Source organism: Trachemys scripta, chromosome 4 (genome assembly GCF_013100865.1).
Source record: "Trachemys scripta elegans isolate TJP31775 chromosome 4, CAS_Tse_1.0, whole genome shotgun sequence".
Taxonomy (NCBI): Eukaryota; Metazoa; Chordata; order Testudines; family Emydidae; genus Trachemys; species Trachemys scripta.
Window position 1 is genome coordinate 116,232,803 of NC_048301.1, and position 15,032 is coordinate 116,247,834.

At 39.4% G+C, this 15,032-nt stretch overlaps 1 protein-coding gene across 5 annotated transcripts in view; it reads left to right on the forward strand.

The window, feature by feature from the left end:
- LOC117877433 (complement receptor type 1-like) overlaps positions 1 to 12,862 on the forward strand; it is a 56,126-nt gene extending 43,264 nt beyond the window's left edge. For 3 of the 5 annotated variants that reach the window (XM_034770547.1, XM_034770552.1, XM_034770551.1), the window contains 5 exons: positions 3,076 to 3,261; positions 3,666 to 3,695; positions 5,294 to 5,366; positions 7,588 to 7,693; positions 10,381 to 12,862. In XM_034770547.1, the coding sequence (XP_034626438.1) occupies positions 3,076 to 3,261; positions 3,666 to 3,695; positions 5,294 to 5,366; positions 7,588 to 7,678 (380 nt within the window). In that variant the 3' untranslated portion in view covers positions 7,679 to 7,693; positions 10,381 to 12,862. Of the gene's footprint in view, positions 1 to 1,513; positions 1,702 to 3,075; positions 3,262 to 3,665; positions 3,696 to 5,293; positions 5,367 to 7,587; positions 7,694 to 10,380 lie in introns of those variants that run through there. The other 2 variants (XM_034770549.1, XM_034770550.1) reach the window with 2 other exon arrangements.
- The last annotated feature ends 2,170 nt before the right edge of the window (positions 12,863 to 15,032 follow it).

Sequence of the window (15,032 nt, forward strand, 5' to 3'; positions counted from 1 at the left end):
GCACTTAGGACGGAAGAATCCCATGCACTGCCACAGACTAGGGACTGAGTGGCTAGGTAGCAGTTCTACAGAAAAGGACCTAGGGGTTACAGTGAATGAGAAGCTGGATATGAGTCAACAGTGTGCCCTTGTTGCCAAGCAGGCTGACTGCATTTGGGGCTGTACAAGTAGGAGCACTGCCAGCAGATCAAGGGACGTGATCATGCCTCTATTCGGCATTGGTGAGGCCTCATCTGGAGTACTGTGTCCAGTTTTGGGCCCCACACTACAAGAAGGATATGGAAAAATTGGAAAGAGTCCAGCAGAGGGCAACAAAAATGATTGGGGGCTAGAGCACATGACTTATGAGGAAAGGCTGAGGGGACTGGGATTATTTAGTCTGCGGAAGAGAAGAATGAGGGGGGATTTGATAGCTGCTTTCAACTACCATAAAGGAGGTTCCAAAGAGGAAGGATCTAGACTGTTCTCAGTGGTAGCTGATGACGGAACAAGGAGTAATGGTCTCAAGTTGCAGTGGGGGAGTTTTAGGTTGGATATTAGGGAAAAAGTTTTTCCCTAGGAGGGTGGTGAAGCACTGGAATGGGTTGCCTCGGGAAGGGGTGGAATCTCCTTCTTTAGAGGTTCAGGTCAAGCTTGACAAAGTCCTGGCTGGGATGACTTATTTAGGGATTGGCCCTGCTTTGAGTTGAGGGTTGCACTAGATGACCTCCTGAGTTCCTTTCCAACCCTGATATTCTATGATTCTTGCTGTTGGGTTGTGGAGCGGATAATATCTGGTCAGATGAGATGTCTTTCCCAGTTAAGCTTGACTGATCATATATGTAACCACATCGAGTTCAAGGTTAGCTTTCAAGGCTGTAGAGCTGTCCCTTGTTTATCTGTCCTCCTCTCATTTTCTCACTCCATGCACTTCATCAATGATCAGAGGGGTAGCCGTGTTAGTCTGAATCTGTAAAAAGCAACAGAGGGTCCTGTGGCACCTTTGAGACTAACAGAAGTATTGGGAGCATAAGCTTTCGTGGGCAAGAACCTCATTTCTTCAGATGCAAGTGAGGTTCTTACCCACGAAAGCTTATGCTCCCAATACTTCTGTTAGTCTTAAAGGTGCCACAGGACCCTCTGTTGCTTTCATCAATGATGTTAGCCTTGATGCCCTGTGTGACTGCCTTTCTAGCAACTATCTGTATATCCTACCTATAGACCACCTTCCTTCTAATATGCCTACCAGAAAATCAGGCAAGTAATCTGCTTGCTTATGTCTTTCAGAACATTAGCTCTTTGGACCACTGTCTTTGTCTTTACAGCAGAAGGGGAGAGATTAGTAGTTATTCCCTGCACTGCCCTTGTCAAAGGACAGTACATCGAGCTGTCCTGTGAATGATAGTTGCCCGGCTTCTGGGATGCATGTCCTTGGCCGGACAAGATAAATGTTGTTGTATTGACTCATTAAACTACTTAAAATAAATCTCTTAACAAGAGTCCAGGGCAAGTCATCCCTTTATTTTTACTACAGTAACTCCAAGTGTATGCAGCGCCCCAGCATTCCCAAATGGAAAAATACTTCCATCAGAACCTCAATATGTCACTGGAGATGGTATTACCTTGACCTGCGAGACAAATTATGTCTTGCTCGATGGTGAAAGGAAACAATGTGTGGGATCCTCCTGTACAAACTTGCCTATGTAAGTTGAGATAAGACTGTCATGCTCCTGCTTCAGAGGCACATGCCTTAACACATGTTGCTTTTGCAGAGTCCAGGCATGAGGAAACTTTTACCTCTTACAAGGTAAATACAGTTTCTGTACTGAGGGTGGAGTTAGTCTATTTAAAAGGTAAAACAAATGTTGAGTGACAAGTATCTTAGAGGTTCTAAAACCATGTGCTTTCGTGTCCTCTTAGATCTGAGGCAAAGGGCTTTTGTTCACAGGAGCACTGCAGATAGATAATGTCTGTTTCATCATCTGTGAAGCACTTTGATGTAGACAGGTGTGGAATAAAGGGGGGAGGGGTTACAGATTTTTTTTTTTTAATTGTGTATTTAAAAGATGAAAACTATTTTAAAGGGTGGGGCATAGCACAGGCACAACTAAAGTATTTGTTTGGCTTTGTTGGTAACTAGTTATCTTGCATAAAACCACATTAATGTACCAACAATTAATAGATGCCCTCTAAGTAAGTAAAATGGAATATTTAGTATGTGGGGTTTAATTTTCATTTAAGTGGAACTTTCACAGGAGCTCTGGTTCTCTGCTCCCTTTGATTTTTCAGAAAGCCCTGATGCCAAGAGCATCAAAGAATGCACTCCCCAGAAGGGGACTGCAGCATGCTGCACTCTTCATATTGGAGAGGAATAAACTTTTAATAAAGCTCCTTAAGTGAAATGACACACAAGGTTTTTGAACCTTTTTCTGTCCTAATATCTTCTCTATTGATGGAGATTAGCTCCACAGTGTGTGAGGGGCTTGCAGACTGTTGGTTGGATGGCTATTTTAACTCTTCCAGTGCTTCTCATTAGCTCATCTGTTAGGATAAGCATTGTATAAATGCCTATAAATACACAATAGTAAATCACTGGAAATAAACAGGCCATGAGACTGTAAGATTCCTGTCTACATATTGTGGCTGTCTTCCACTCCTTTAGTAAACCGATGCAAAGTACTCAAACATAAACAATGTTGAGTAAGTTATGGAACAGGTAATCTGAAATGTGCTTAGTTCTTACCAAAAGTAGCAGAAAGCTCCAGTATGGTATATCAAGTATCAAAGGGGTAGCCGTGTTAGTCTTAAAGGTGCCACAGGACTCTATTGCTTTTTACAGATCCAGACTAACAGATGTATTGGAGCATAAGCTTTCGTGGGTAAATGCCGACGAAGTGGGCATTCACCCACGAAAGCTTATGCTCCAATACATCTGTTAGTCTTAAAGGTGCCACGGGACTCTCTGTTGCTTTTAATATGGTATATGTATTTTAAAACGCATGTGAATGGAAATATTTTTAAAATGGGATGCCTAATCTCATTTGCACTTGGGTTTTGTATTACTTTGTTTTCACAAGTGTTTTTTCACGTTTTTAGTTTCAGGTGTTTGTCCAGAGCTAGTCATCCATCATGGAACAGTAAAGTCTGGAGCAAAACCTCCCTACTCTGTTGGAGATCATGTTACAATTGAATGTTCTACATCATACACTTTGCATGGTGAACCTAATATTCAGTGCACTGGTGAATTTCAGTGGAAGCCTGCAATTCCAGAATGTAGTCTAAGTAAGTATAAATGTGAAATTCTAAAAAATTGTCCAAAAAAATTGTGACACCTGAATGCTATTTGGGATTCAGGAAGTTGTCCTTGGGGACACATTTTCCCATTTAAGAGGTGGTGTTAATACACATTGTTTAAGGATTTTGGGGGTGAGACATGGCTAATGCCTTTTTATTCTAAAGAGATTATATAAATTACCCTTTAGATTTTTTTTTCTTTTTTTATGTAGTCACAGTACCTAGAAGACGATTCAGTTTGTCTTATTTTTAATTGCTTCTTGTCCTAATTTAACATTTTTGCTAGATTTTCTTGGAGACAATCCAGTAGAGATTAATATATGTAGACCTGCTTGTAGGCTTGTGTAATTACCATGCATGCTCTTAAATTGAATTCACTTTGTTTACTCTAGGTGTGATCACCATTGTCATCATTATTGTTGGTAAGTACCTTATGAACACCAAATGAGATACAGTGAAGCTTGCTTTATTTCATTTATAGAATCCGTTTTTTACTTCTATTTCAATTCATTGTATGCAACTGCAAGAATCTACAGTGATTTGGGTGTTTGTCATTGAATTACATGCATACTCCTTTACAGATTTGCAAAGTTTCTGAAAAAACTGATTAGGTGTATTAGCATCAACTGCTATAAATCATAGTTTAAATAGAGTGGGGTTTTTCTTTGTTCCTCTATAATAACCAGTGGGAATACTTTGCTAAGTTCTGCAAAGAATTTGAAGCACATTTTTAGCTTTGTATTGGAACTTGTTGGGTTTTGTTGGAACTATAATTAGGCAATAACAGGTCCACAATCAACCAGCTGTGCCTCCCCAGCTTACAAAAGGTTTTTTCTCTTCTCTCCCTCCCTCTTTAGCACTTGGTTTTCAACTTTGTTTTACACAGTCCACAAAATATAAAAGAAAAAGTTGAAAAGAAAGATCCTCTCTTGGACTCTCTCCCATTCTTACCTCAATTCTGCAACTCTCTGGCCACCATAGAGCATGGTTATTTTAACAAGCAGCATTAGGCATAGTCAAGGTTTACTTACCACTGGCACATCCCCTTGTGGCTGCATCTGGGGATTAGCTCTGCTGAGGCTGACATCCCCTTCCATCACTTGCTTATGCCACAGTCCCTCTTGGTCTCTAGGACTCAGTGCTTCCTCTCCATTGTTTGTTTGGCTCTCCAGACAGATTACTGTACAGCTTTTCCCTTTTCAGGGTAACAGTCACCAGACCAGGTGCCATTCCAGGCAGTCTTAGGACTCAAGATTGTGCCACTCTCCCAGTGGCTGGTAAGGAAACCCAGGCCCTCTCACTACTACAGCTTCTAGCTCAGGGACCCTACAATCAGGAACCAAGGTCTACACCATCTCAACTCTTGCTGCCATTTCCATCGGCTGCTTCCTACACTGCCCTCTGCTGGCTTTCTTCTCCTCACCCTTCTGGGTCAGGAGCCTAGGTCTTGAGCGTCTACTTCCCCAAGTTTCCATTGTCTATCTTCACTAAACTCGGACAATGACTGCGAACTTCCATGTTACAGCCCTTTTTGCTCATCCTTCCTGGCTTTATACAAGCCCCACCTACTCCTGCCCAGATGGGCACTACCTTCAATTAGTGCTTGTCAGTCAAGTCCCATGCTGCCTACCAGGTTAATTAGTCCCTTCTGAGCTACCTTAACCCCTTCATGGGTGGTTATCTTTGATAAGGTGTTCACAGCACTTCTTAAAAGAGAGAGAATGCCAGTGAACTTCCTGTAATGCAATGGGTGCAGCTGCTTTACCAGTTTGGGTCTCTGCTTTTTCTTCTCCTGAGATGATCCATTCAATAGCCTAGTGTGCTTTTGTGCACTAAGTGAGTATTTAATACTTTTGATTAAAGATTCAGAGGTGGGGGAGATTTTATTGTGGTTGAACACCGTTCATTGCTAAAAAAGCATCATGAACTTCATTTCTAAACCTGTGAAACTTGTTAATCGTGGGGGTGTTCTTGGGCTAACAGTGACTTGTCACCCAATTAAATTTTTTTTCCTTTCAAGTAATTGTTGTAATCGCTGCAGTGATACTGGCGGTGTTTACTTGGATCTATAAGAAATATTTTTCACAAAAAGGGTAAGTCTACACCTGTTCCTTGTATTTGTTTGTCAGCTTCCTGATACCTTTTCTTTTTTGCATGAGCAAGTACTGTAGCTTCTTGAGCTTTCGTTAGCCTTTGTATTCACTAACATGAAAGATTCTAGCTTTTCATCTACTGTTCTGAATGGTCCGTGTTTAACCTATTCTCAATTGGCTCTGATCATTAAGGTTAATTCACAGCTTTTTATGTGGGTAAAGACTGCCTTACTATGTGGGAAAATATGTTCATTTAAGTTCATAATGCCACTACATAAATCCCTGGTGCATCCTTCACGGTGTGGGTGTATGCAATTCTGGTCACCCATCTCAAAAAAGATATTTAAAATGGTAAAACGATAGAGAAGGGCAACAAAGGATGATGAGGGGCCTGGGACAGCTTCTGTATGAGGAGAGATTAAAAAGACTGGGACTGTTCAGCTTGGAAAAGACCCAACTGGGGGAATATGATGTACAAAATCATGACTACTGAGGAGAAAGTGTTTTACCCCTTCACATAACACAAGTACTAGGAGTCACCTGATGAAATTAATAGGCAGCAGGTTGAAAACTAGTAAGGGAATACAGCACACAACCTATGGAACTTGTTGTCAGGGGATGTCATGAAGGCCAAAAGTATAACTGGGTTCAAGAAAGAATTAAATAAGTTCATGGAGATGTCCATCAATGGCTATTAGCCACAATTCCATGCTCTGGGTGTCCCTAAACTTTCAACTGCCAGAGGCTGGGACTGAACAACAGGGGGTGGATCACTCTATTAAATTCCCCTGGTCTGTTCATTCCCCCTGAAGCATTTGGCACTGGCCACTGTCAGACAGGATACTGCGCTAGATGGACTATTGGTCTGACTAAATATGGCCATTCCAAGGTAGGCTTAGTTCTGACACAGGACTTTCTTGTGGAAGGAATATGCCTATGCCCTGCTCAGAAGCACACCAGTTTTTTCCCCCGGTGATTTAGATGGTAGAACACCCTTGTGCCATTCTCATTAGTTTTTGTTACTTTGCTGCCTCCAGGGCAGTTGACATCAGTAGGGAAGACTCTGTAGGACACTGCTTGTCTTTTCAAAATATTTTATTTTTCATGTCCATCTATTCCTCAAAAGTATCTTTCATCTCATCAAGAAGCCATTTGAATAAATGTTTAACAGGTAAATTAAATCCCCCTACACACCCACAACACAAGGGAAAGAGCATGCACTTGTATGTAATGTTCTATTTTTATTTTATACAATACTTTCATATAATTCATAATACAAAATAGTAGGTAGTATAGAAAAACAAGATGTATTTATTGGGTAGTTTCAAAATTTAAATACTACACAAGTGTTTGACATTTCATTTGTATAGATTTCTAGCAAACCTGTATAGTGACAGAAGTAATTTTTTAAATTAAAAAAAGAAAATAGTGAACATTAAAACCTGACCTTGTTCTGAGAACAGTGGACCCTGCATCCATGCAGTTCTCAGGCAAGGACTGGAGCCTAACTTCTTAATTCATAAGTTGTTTCCTCTTTGTAATACCTTGCATACATTTTTCATGAGGTCCACTTTCTAGGACAAGTTGTCGTTTTTTGTTTTGTTTACTATGGTAATAAGCATTTGTTAGAATCTTGGGGGGGGGGAGGGGGTTGGGGACACAGAACATACTTTCAAAAATATTTAGTGTAGAGAAATTCAGAGGTATGTAAAGAACAAAATATAGGGCTCATTTCACCTGCTTAAAGTTGGACATGTGTTAAGTGCTTTGCTGAATAGTATGGTTGACTTCAGAATTTACCTTTAAGTGCTTTGCTGGATCCAGGGCATTAGCGCACCATGTGGTTTTTTCATTAAATATGCTCCATGAGCTTCTGACACTTTTTTTTAATGCAAGATCCAGGTTAATATTTAACAAATCAAAATGAGTTTATGCCCCCACTTGTCGCGCGCGCGTGTGTGTGTGTTTGGGGGGTGGGGGGGATGATTTTAAAACAGACCATTCAACAGACTGTTTTGGCTCCAATATTTGATATAGACGAGCTTATTTTGGAAATCACTGCAGGCACCAAACTCTGTATTCAGTTTCTAAACTTCTTAAGGCTCCCATAAAAATAAATAATCTCACCACCTATTTCCCTCTTTCCTCCACTCCCTTGGGCTTAACTCACCATGCATAGAGAATATTAATCAATTAGACTTTCCCCCCCTCTGCTGTTCAGCTCATACCAAACCGATGAAAACTGCAAAGAAGCATGCATTTTAAATACTAAAGTACCAGATGAAAGTGAAGCATCTGCATTAAAGAATTAATTGAAACATTAAAAGGTATATTTTGTTTAAATTTCCTTTCCACTTGAAAATGTCCAAATTAGATGGCTTATTCATATTTCCAAGGGAAATGTGGTATGTAACTGCTATGTATTAGGTGAAGACCACAAGTTATTTTCATAGGTCTTCCTGTATGGTATGTGTTGTAGTGGTTTTTTTTTTTTTTTTCTTCTTTCTTTTTTTTGGTGGACTAATTCATTCTCATGTGTTACCTCCTTTGATAAAGGAGAAATATTGTCACTTCAAACCTGGTGATGTACAGTGCTCCTTATCAGATGCAATTTGGTTTTAAGTGTTTTTAAAGGCATGCATGAAATATTTCAGACTTTCATTTTAAAGTATTAGTGGCTTAAGTTTTTCAGTAATTTTATTTTCCTAAAATACTCTAGTTATTACAAGGAAGTAATCATAGCAATGTAGGGCTGGATGAGACTGCAAGAGGTCATCTAGTCCAGCCCTCTCACCGAGGCAGGACCAAGTACACCTAGACCATCCTTGACAGTTTTTGTCCTATCTGTTCTCAAAAGCCTCTAATGATGGGGGTTCCACAACTTCCCTTGGAAGCCTATTCTAGTGCTTAACTATCCTTATAGTTAGAAAGTTTTCCTAATAGCCAATCTAAATCTCCCTTGGTACAAATTAAACCCATTACTACTTGTCCACCTTCAGGGGACATGGAGAACAAGTGATTACCGTCATCTTTGAAACAAAAAAACCCAAATAGTATTAAACGTAAACTACTAAAAATAGAAAGTTTTTTTAAAAAAAGTTTTGACTTGGTAAGGAAACTGTTTCTATGCTTGTTGCATTTAAATTAAGATGGCTAAGAGCAGCATTTTTCCTTTTGCATAGTAAAGTTTCAAAGCTGTATTAAGCCAATGTTCAGTTTATTTATGAGTCATCTCGATTATCCCTTCAAAAGCTTTTTTTCTCCTGCTGCTGATAGCCATACCAACTGTAAGAGGCCAATCAATTGAGATGAGCTACTTCCACCTTGTCATGTTCTCTGTATGTATAAATATCATCTTTCTGTGTGTTCCATTCTATGCATCCGAAGAAGTGGGCTGTAGCCTACGAAAGCTTATGCGCAAATAAATTCGTTAGTCTCTAAGGTGCCACAAGTACTAATGTTCAGTTGAAAACATTATGGTTCTTTCTAAAGTTTACAGAGTTAAACATTTCAGTTATGAACAACCTCCATTTGCCAGTTGCTCATAACTGAGGTTCTACTGTACTTTATACAGGACCACGAGGTTTTGTATCAATTAATTAGCAACAATTGTGGTGGTTATTACACCTCCATTGAGTCAAAATGTTTATTTCAAAATCGTCAGTTATATTTCAAACATTGTATCAGAACAAGGGACCAACCTGCTGCTTTTCACTGTGCTCAGTGATGACAAAGTTCTGGCAGTGTTGACACTCTACATTTTACATGCAGAGATAACAAAACAGTCCTTTTGAAACCAGGGTTTCCCTTTATCCCAGTCTCAAATCCTACAGTATGGCTTCCAAGAAGAAGGTGGTAATGGATTGGAGATCTAACATCTCAATCCTGGCTGCTTCTAAAAGGTTTATTGGAAGGACATTAGATACCTTAAATTTTTTAACTGAAACTCTTTTCTGTATTGGAACTTTGATAAAGTTTAGGTTAGTTTCAGTTGGACAGTCTGGATTACACATTACATCCCTATGTACCATTGTAGGACAGTCTTTGACTACTTTAGAATGGTGTTTCTTATTAAGACTGTAGATTAGCTTGTGCCTCTCCTCTTGTGGAAAGGAAGGTGCTCTGATCATCTTTTGTTGTGACAAATCTAGAAATAGGTAGTCGTCATTTCCGTATCTCCTGGGCAGGACACGGTGATCTGAAGTAACAGCAATAAGAAGTGTTTACAGTGGTAACTTACGAATTCCAGTTTGCAGTTGCCAGGAACTCCCCATGGGAGTCGGGAACCTAGAGCAATAACACTTCTTGGCCGTTATTCTAACCTTCTCCCCCCACAAAAAAGTAGATAGAAAGGATCATTAACATTTGGTCTGAAAGTCTCAGCTTCGTTTAATAATCCTTTAATTTTTAGATATATTCTAAATACTGACACAATCCGTTGTAGGTACACACTGGGGTTTAAATCCTCACGTGTTGGGATGCTAACCATAATGTCATTGGACCACAAAAAAGAGAATTTTGCTCACAACTGTGTTTTTTAGGGCAGCGTTTGGTTCTTAATTTTTGCCACTGGTTCACATGCCTCCAACAGTCTTAAATATGCTTAAGGAAGTGGCTTCTCAGGAGCATGGCATTCCTAGCTAATTGTCACAATGTTGGTAACTGCAAAAACACTAAGAATTTAACGCTGTTTATTTTACAATCTCTTCAGCAACCAAAATAATCCATATAACAAATGCATTTCAGGAGAGCAGAAATGCAGGATGTTGTCATTAGCAGTTATCAAGCTGCTAAAGTTTAAAAAAATAAAGAAAAAACCCAAAGTCATAAGAGCCTAGTTACATTTTAACTTTTTATAAGTGTACCAGCAGCCAGTATGTCTCTGAAGTAATAGAAAAGCTGAGTTGCAAAATATCACCAGTTTTGTTGTTACAAAGGAAGAAATATGCTAAATTACCAATTAAAACGAATAAGATTGTACGAAAAATCTAAATTCTAATTCTTGTTTTTGCAGGAAAGATGTCTCCACTTCACTTACTGCTCAGTACACCTCATGTAAAACCTGATTGGTGGGGAAGGGGCAGTGGTGAAAGAATTAAGCGAAAGGACTGCATTTGCACTATATTTCTGTAGTGGAATATTTAGCCCCTACTTTCACCGGAATTGAAGATGCTTTCATCTTAGATTTTCTTCTCCTTTTGTGATTGACTGCTATAGGCATCTTTACCAAGGCAGAAAGCCAGAACATATACCAATGCCATCCCTTTTAGCTCACTTGTCTGTGTGTGAAATTAACTTATAAAAAGCTTTGTGTGTCTCACAGCAGCCTTGCAGCATCCTCCTGCGTCCAGAAGAGACTATGCAATGAGAGTGCTTGGTAGGTTCTTCGTACGATTTATATCGCATGAGTGATCATATTGTTTAAATTATCTAAGTCCCTCTATTTTAGGAAGGTGACTGTGCCTATTGAGAGAGATGGTGCTTAAGTTATGAAAATTAACTTAAGTTTTTTGCACATTAGTTTTCATATAGGGAATAAACTTCTCTTGCTGTCCACTGCTTTTGGATATACTGTGCATCTAAATCAGGTTTTTGTAACCTTCCTGTTAAGGCAATTAATTGGTCTTGGTGTGCAACATGGGGGAGCCTGGGTAGTAATTCTGTCCCAGTTAAGACTGCAAAGGACCTCCTTGAATGGGGAATCAAGAGCATGACCACAACAGAAACATCCTGTTGCCACTCAGATTTGCTAGCTAATGAAGGTTTCCCACTGGAAGTGATGGAAGATACTTAATTGGACAAAGTGCTGGCAAATACACTCTTTTTAATTGCAATATAAATACAATCTTGAGGTGGAAGTTGGATGAGGAAACACTTTTTTTTTCCTTGGTGAAGGACCAGCCAACACTTGTAAATTTTTTTTTTTTTTTTTGAGTTGTTTCAGCTGACATTAGGGATGTTGGATGGGAGGTTTCCTACTGAAGTTGAGTTCTTGGTGCATATCTGAAATCAGATACTTAAATCTGTTTTTCTTCCCAGAGAATTGACTGCTGAGTTCAATCCAAATGTATAATATGAAAATTGTCTTGATCTATCTCATAGCAACGTGTGCCTAAGCTAATAAACCTTTTCTTTTACCACAGACCATGTAGGCAGTTCTGTTATAGGTTCACTTTCCCACAATTTAATTTTTTTATTTCAGATGTTCATTGTTCTGTGTGATATGGATGTATATATTTGTATTAGTGCTATGAGATCTTATTTATTCAAACACAGTAATAAAGTACTATCTAACATTTATGATAAAAATGTTAGATAGACTGTGGGGCATACTTAACAAGGAAGGGCTAGATTCACAAACTTTTTGGGGCCAAAAAAATCACACCGTCTAGGCAGGCTGTGCAGTGAGTCAGAAACGAGCATGTTTAAGATGCTCCTTGTATAACGTAGCCAGTAGGTGGTACAAAGCCAAGAGGTAGGTGCTAAGCTCTACCCCTTTGAGATTGGCACCTCCCTGCTGTGAGTCCTGTGGGGTGAAGTACCTATCCTGTATGCTGTTTTTGCGGGGGGTGGGGGGGGCAGGGTTGCTCAAGCTTGCATGCACTCACTCAGCATTTATCCATCATGCAACAGCTTCTACGTTGATCCAGCAAGAAGGAGCAAGTATGAGTGACTCAGTAACCTAATGATTAGAGCATGCACCTAGGAGCTGGACATCTGCTCCAGTGACTTTTTAAAAAATTATTCACCGTGCCACAGTTTCAACTGGATATACTGAAAGAATCCTACATCAGACGAGGGCACTCACTGAGCAATGGCAGATCCCTGTTCAAATCCCTTCTCTCCCTCAGGGGGAGAGGGGACTTGAACCATTGGTCTCCCAGGTGAGTTTCCTTTTCACTTTTAGCCTAGTGAATAGGGTAATCTGTGCCCTCCGGTCATTTTGTGTAAGCTCATCTCTAGGGGCCTGATCCAGCAGGCAAGGTTTGAGCATGCTTACCAGCTAGGACCCCACAGATGAGTGAGAGGACCATCTACCTTTTCCTGGTTTATACACTGTTCTGGGGCTTCAGCTTTAGTTGCCTACATCCTTTTGTGAATCTAACCCAAAATGTCAACTACTAGTCTTTTTGCTTATCAAAATAGCTTTAACAGCTAGGACCCTGGTCCTGCAAAGACTTGCTGTAAATAGTCCCACTATGTATGTACAAGAAAACATTGTTACAGACTGGGGGGCTAGTGGGGTGGAATTGCTTTCTAAGTACAGGGTATATTAGAAATGCCTATATCAATCATGGGATTGTCTTATAGTGCCTTTCAGTGTTAAGGGGGCAGGGGAGAGCTATTTAAAATGCAAGGCAATTGTAAAAATGGTAGTGTGATTTTAACCATCTTCCTTATTTAGTACTATTCAGTTTATGAACACAAGGATTTGTCTTAATGTAAAGTCTAGTATCCAATTGTATTATTACTAATAAAGAAAAGTGATTTTTTAAGTGAAGTGTGACTGTCACTCAAATTCTCCTTTTGATTTTTAATAAGCAGTATGCCATGTAACAACTAGTCTGACTTATTTCAGAAATGTCAGATTTTGCAATTTCACTCAATTTTTTTTTTTTTTAAATGAAAAAAGGTGTGATATCTAGTTTTTCATCAATCATTTTGCTGGAGGAAAAAATACTGTTTTGGGTTGTCCTGAATCAAAATGAGTTACTTGCACAGCTCTACTCCATACATACTTTGCAACCCAGTAAGAGCGTAGTATAAACTATCACCATCCAACAGGTAGATTAAAACTGCATGAAGTAATAGTCAATCTAAACAAGTTATTGCAAGTATTAATAGCTGTAGAACTATCTTCAGATATAAATTTAACTGTCAGTTATTAAAGATGCTGGAAACTGGCCTGGGGGAGTGTAAAGAAACCATACTTGTACCTGTCAGTCTCTACCTGGGCCAGAGGCCAATACCATCTTGATTTAAAGAAAAACTAAATCAAAGTAGGTCACCCAGCTTTGAAAGACACTCTGCAGACCAGTAAAATAGCTATTTGTAACTCAACAAAAGGTAGTTTTTTTATTTTATTTTATAATATACACAGCAGCACCTCCTTGTCCACTGAACAGGAAGAATCTACACTACCATGTGGGTGAACCAAACCCTATTCCTAGCAGTTCAACAGAATACAAGCACAAATATTACATTAATATACACTTACAGAGCAAGATGATACTTCTGCTGACAGCATTTTGGGATCTCCATGATGTGAATAATGGAAACTCAGTTTTTCCCCTCTCCACAAGCACCTATAGTGTTGCTTTTCCCCCTACATCATAACCGATTTCAAATGGTGCTAGACAAAAACTGAAACTCTGAACACCAAGAGAGATCGGTCAGCCTGTGTAAGAGAGATTTTCCCAGCTCAAAGAAGGGGGGTTGTCTAGGTCACAGCCACAGATCTGTTTGAGGAAAAAACTGCTGTACCAATGGTTTGACTGGATGCTTCTGGACATGCCACACAAGCCTCTGAAAAATAGTCAGGCTAGTTTCTTCAAACTACCTTAGAACTCAGTATCTTCAGTGGTCTGCATTAAATATGGGAGGGTTATGGCTTTACTTGTCACAGGAGCTATTGAAAAGAAGTATTCCTTGAATTTTTGTTTTTTAAACAGTAACATCTTTCTTTTTTCAAGAAAATAGCTTGATATTCGGTACATGAGCTTCCATCACCTACTGGTAAGAGAAGGGGTTATAATTTCAGGACTTGCTGAGTACCTGCAGTTCTTACTGACTTTATCACTACTGAAAAACAGGCCCTAAAATGAATGCCATGATTTATTATGGCACTAATGGATATATGAAGTTACCCATCATACCAGTCACTTAAGCTTCCCATATTGCTTATCTAGATATAGTACTAATCGCTCTTCAGTATTCACAACCTGCTAAATAAGTGCTTAAGTTACCTTTGTGGATCCTCATCCTTCAAAAGTGTCCATAGTGAAAACACTTAACACCTATTGAAATCAGTAAGTACCTTTGTGGATTACACTCATCCTTAATTGGGTAAAAATACATTCTAAAGCAGTTCTTCCTTGCAACAACTCTAAATATGAGTGTTGGATTTGTAAAACAGACAGCCTGAGTGGCAAGTTTTGAAGCATCCCTTGTGTGTGTGTCAGTTTGGTTATTTACCAGGCTAAAACTAACTTGAATCGTTGACCCATTTGATGAAGTTAGCAAGCTGCTTCTTGGATCTTCTTTTCCCATGCTGCAATTCTTGCTCCTAGAACACTGATTTCAAATGGTGCTAGATACAAAGATGGGAAAATCTAAGCCACCATGTGAAACCAGCTTCCAGAAGAAGACATCTCTGCATGGCCACCATCTAAGACAGAAAAACAGCCGCCTTCAAAGTCTATAAAAAAAAAAAAAAGCTGTTTTTTTAAAATTACAGCAGTCGATACGCCACAGCTGTGGGAGCAAACTACGGCAAGTGCTGACAAACTTTAGTCTTTAGATAACAGCATTAGTCATCATATAGAATGTCAGATATAAGTACACCTCTACCCCTGATAAACACGAATTCGGATATAAGTCTATATATAACACGGTAAAGTGGGGCTGCGCACTCCAGCAGATCAAAGCAAGTTTGATAGAACACGG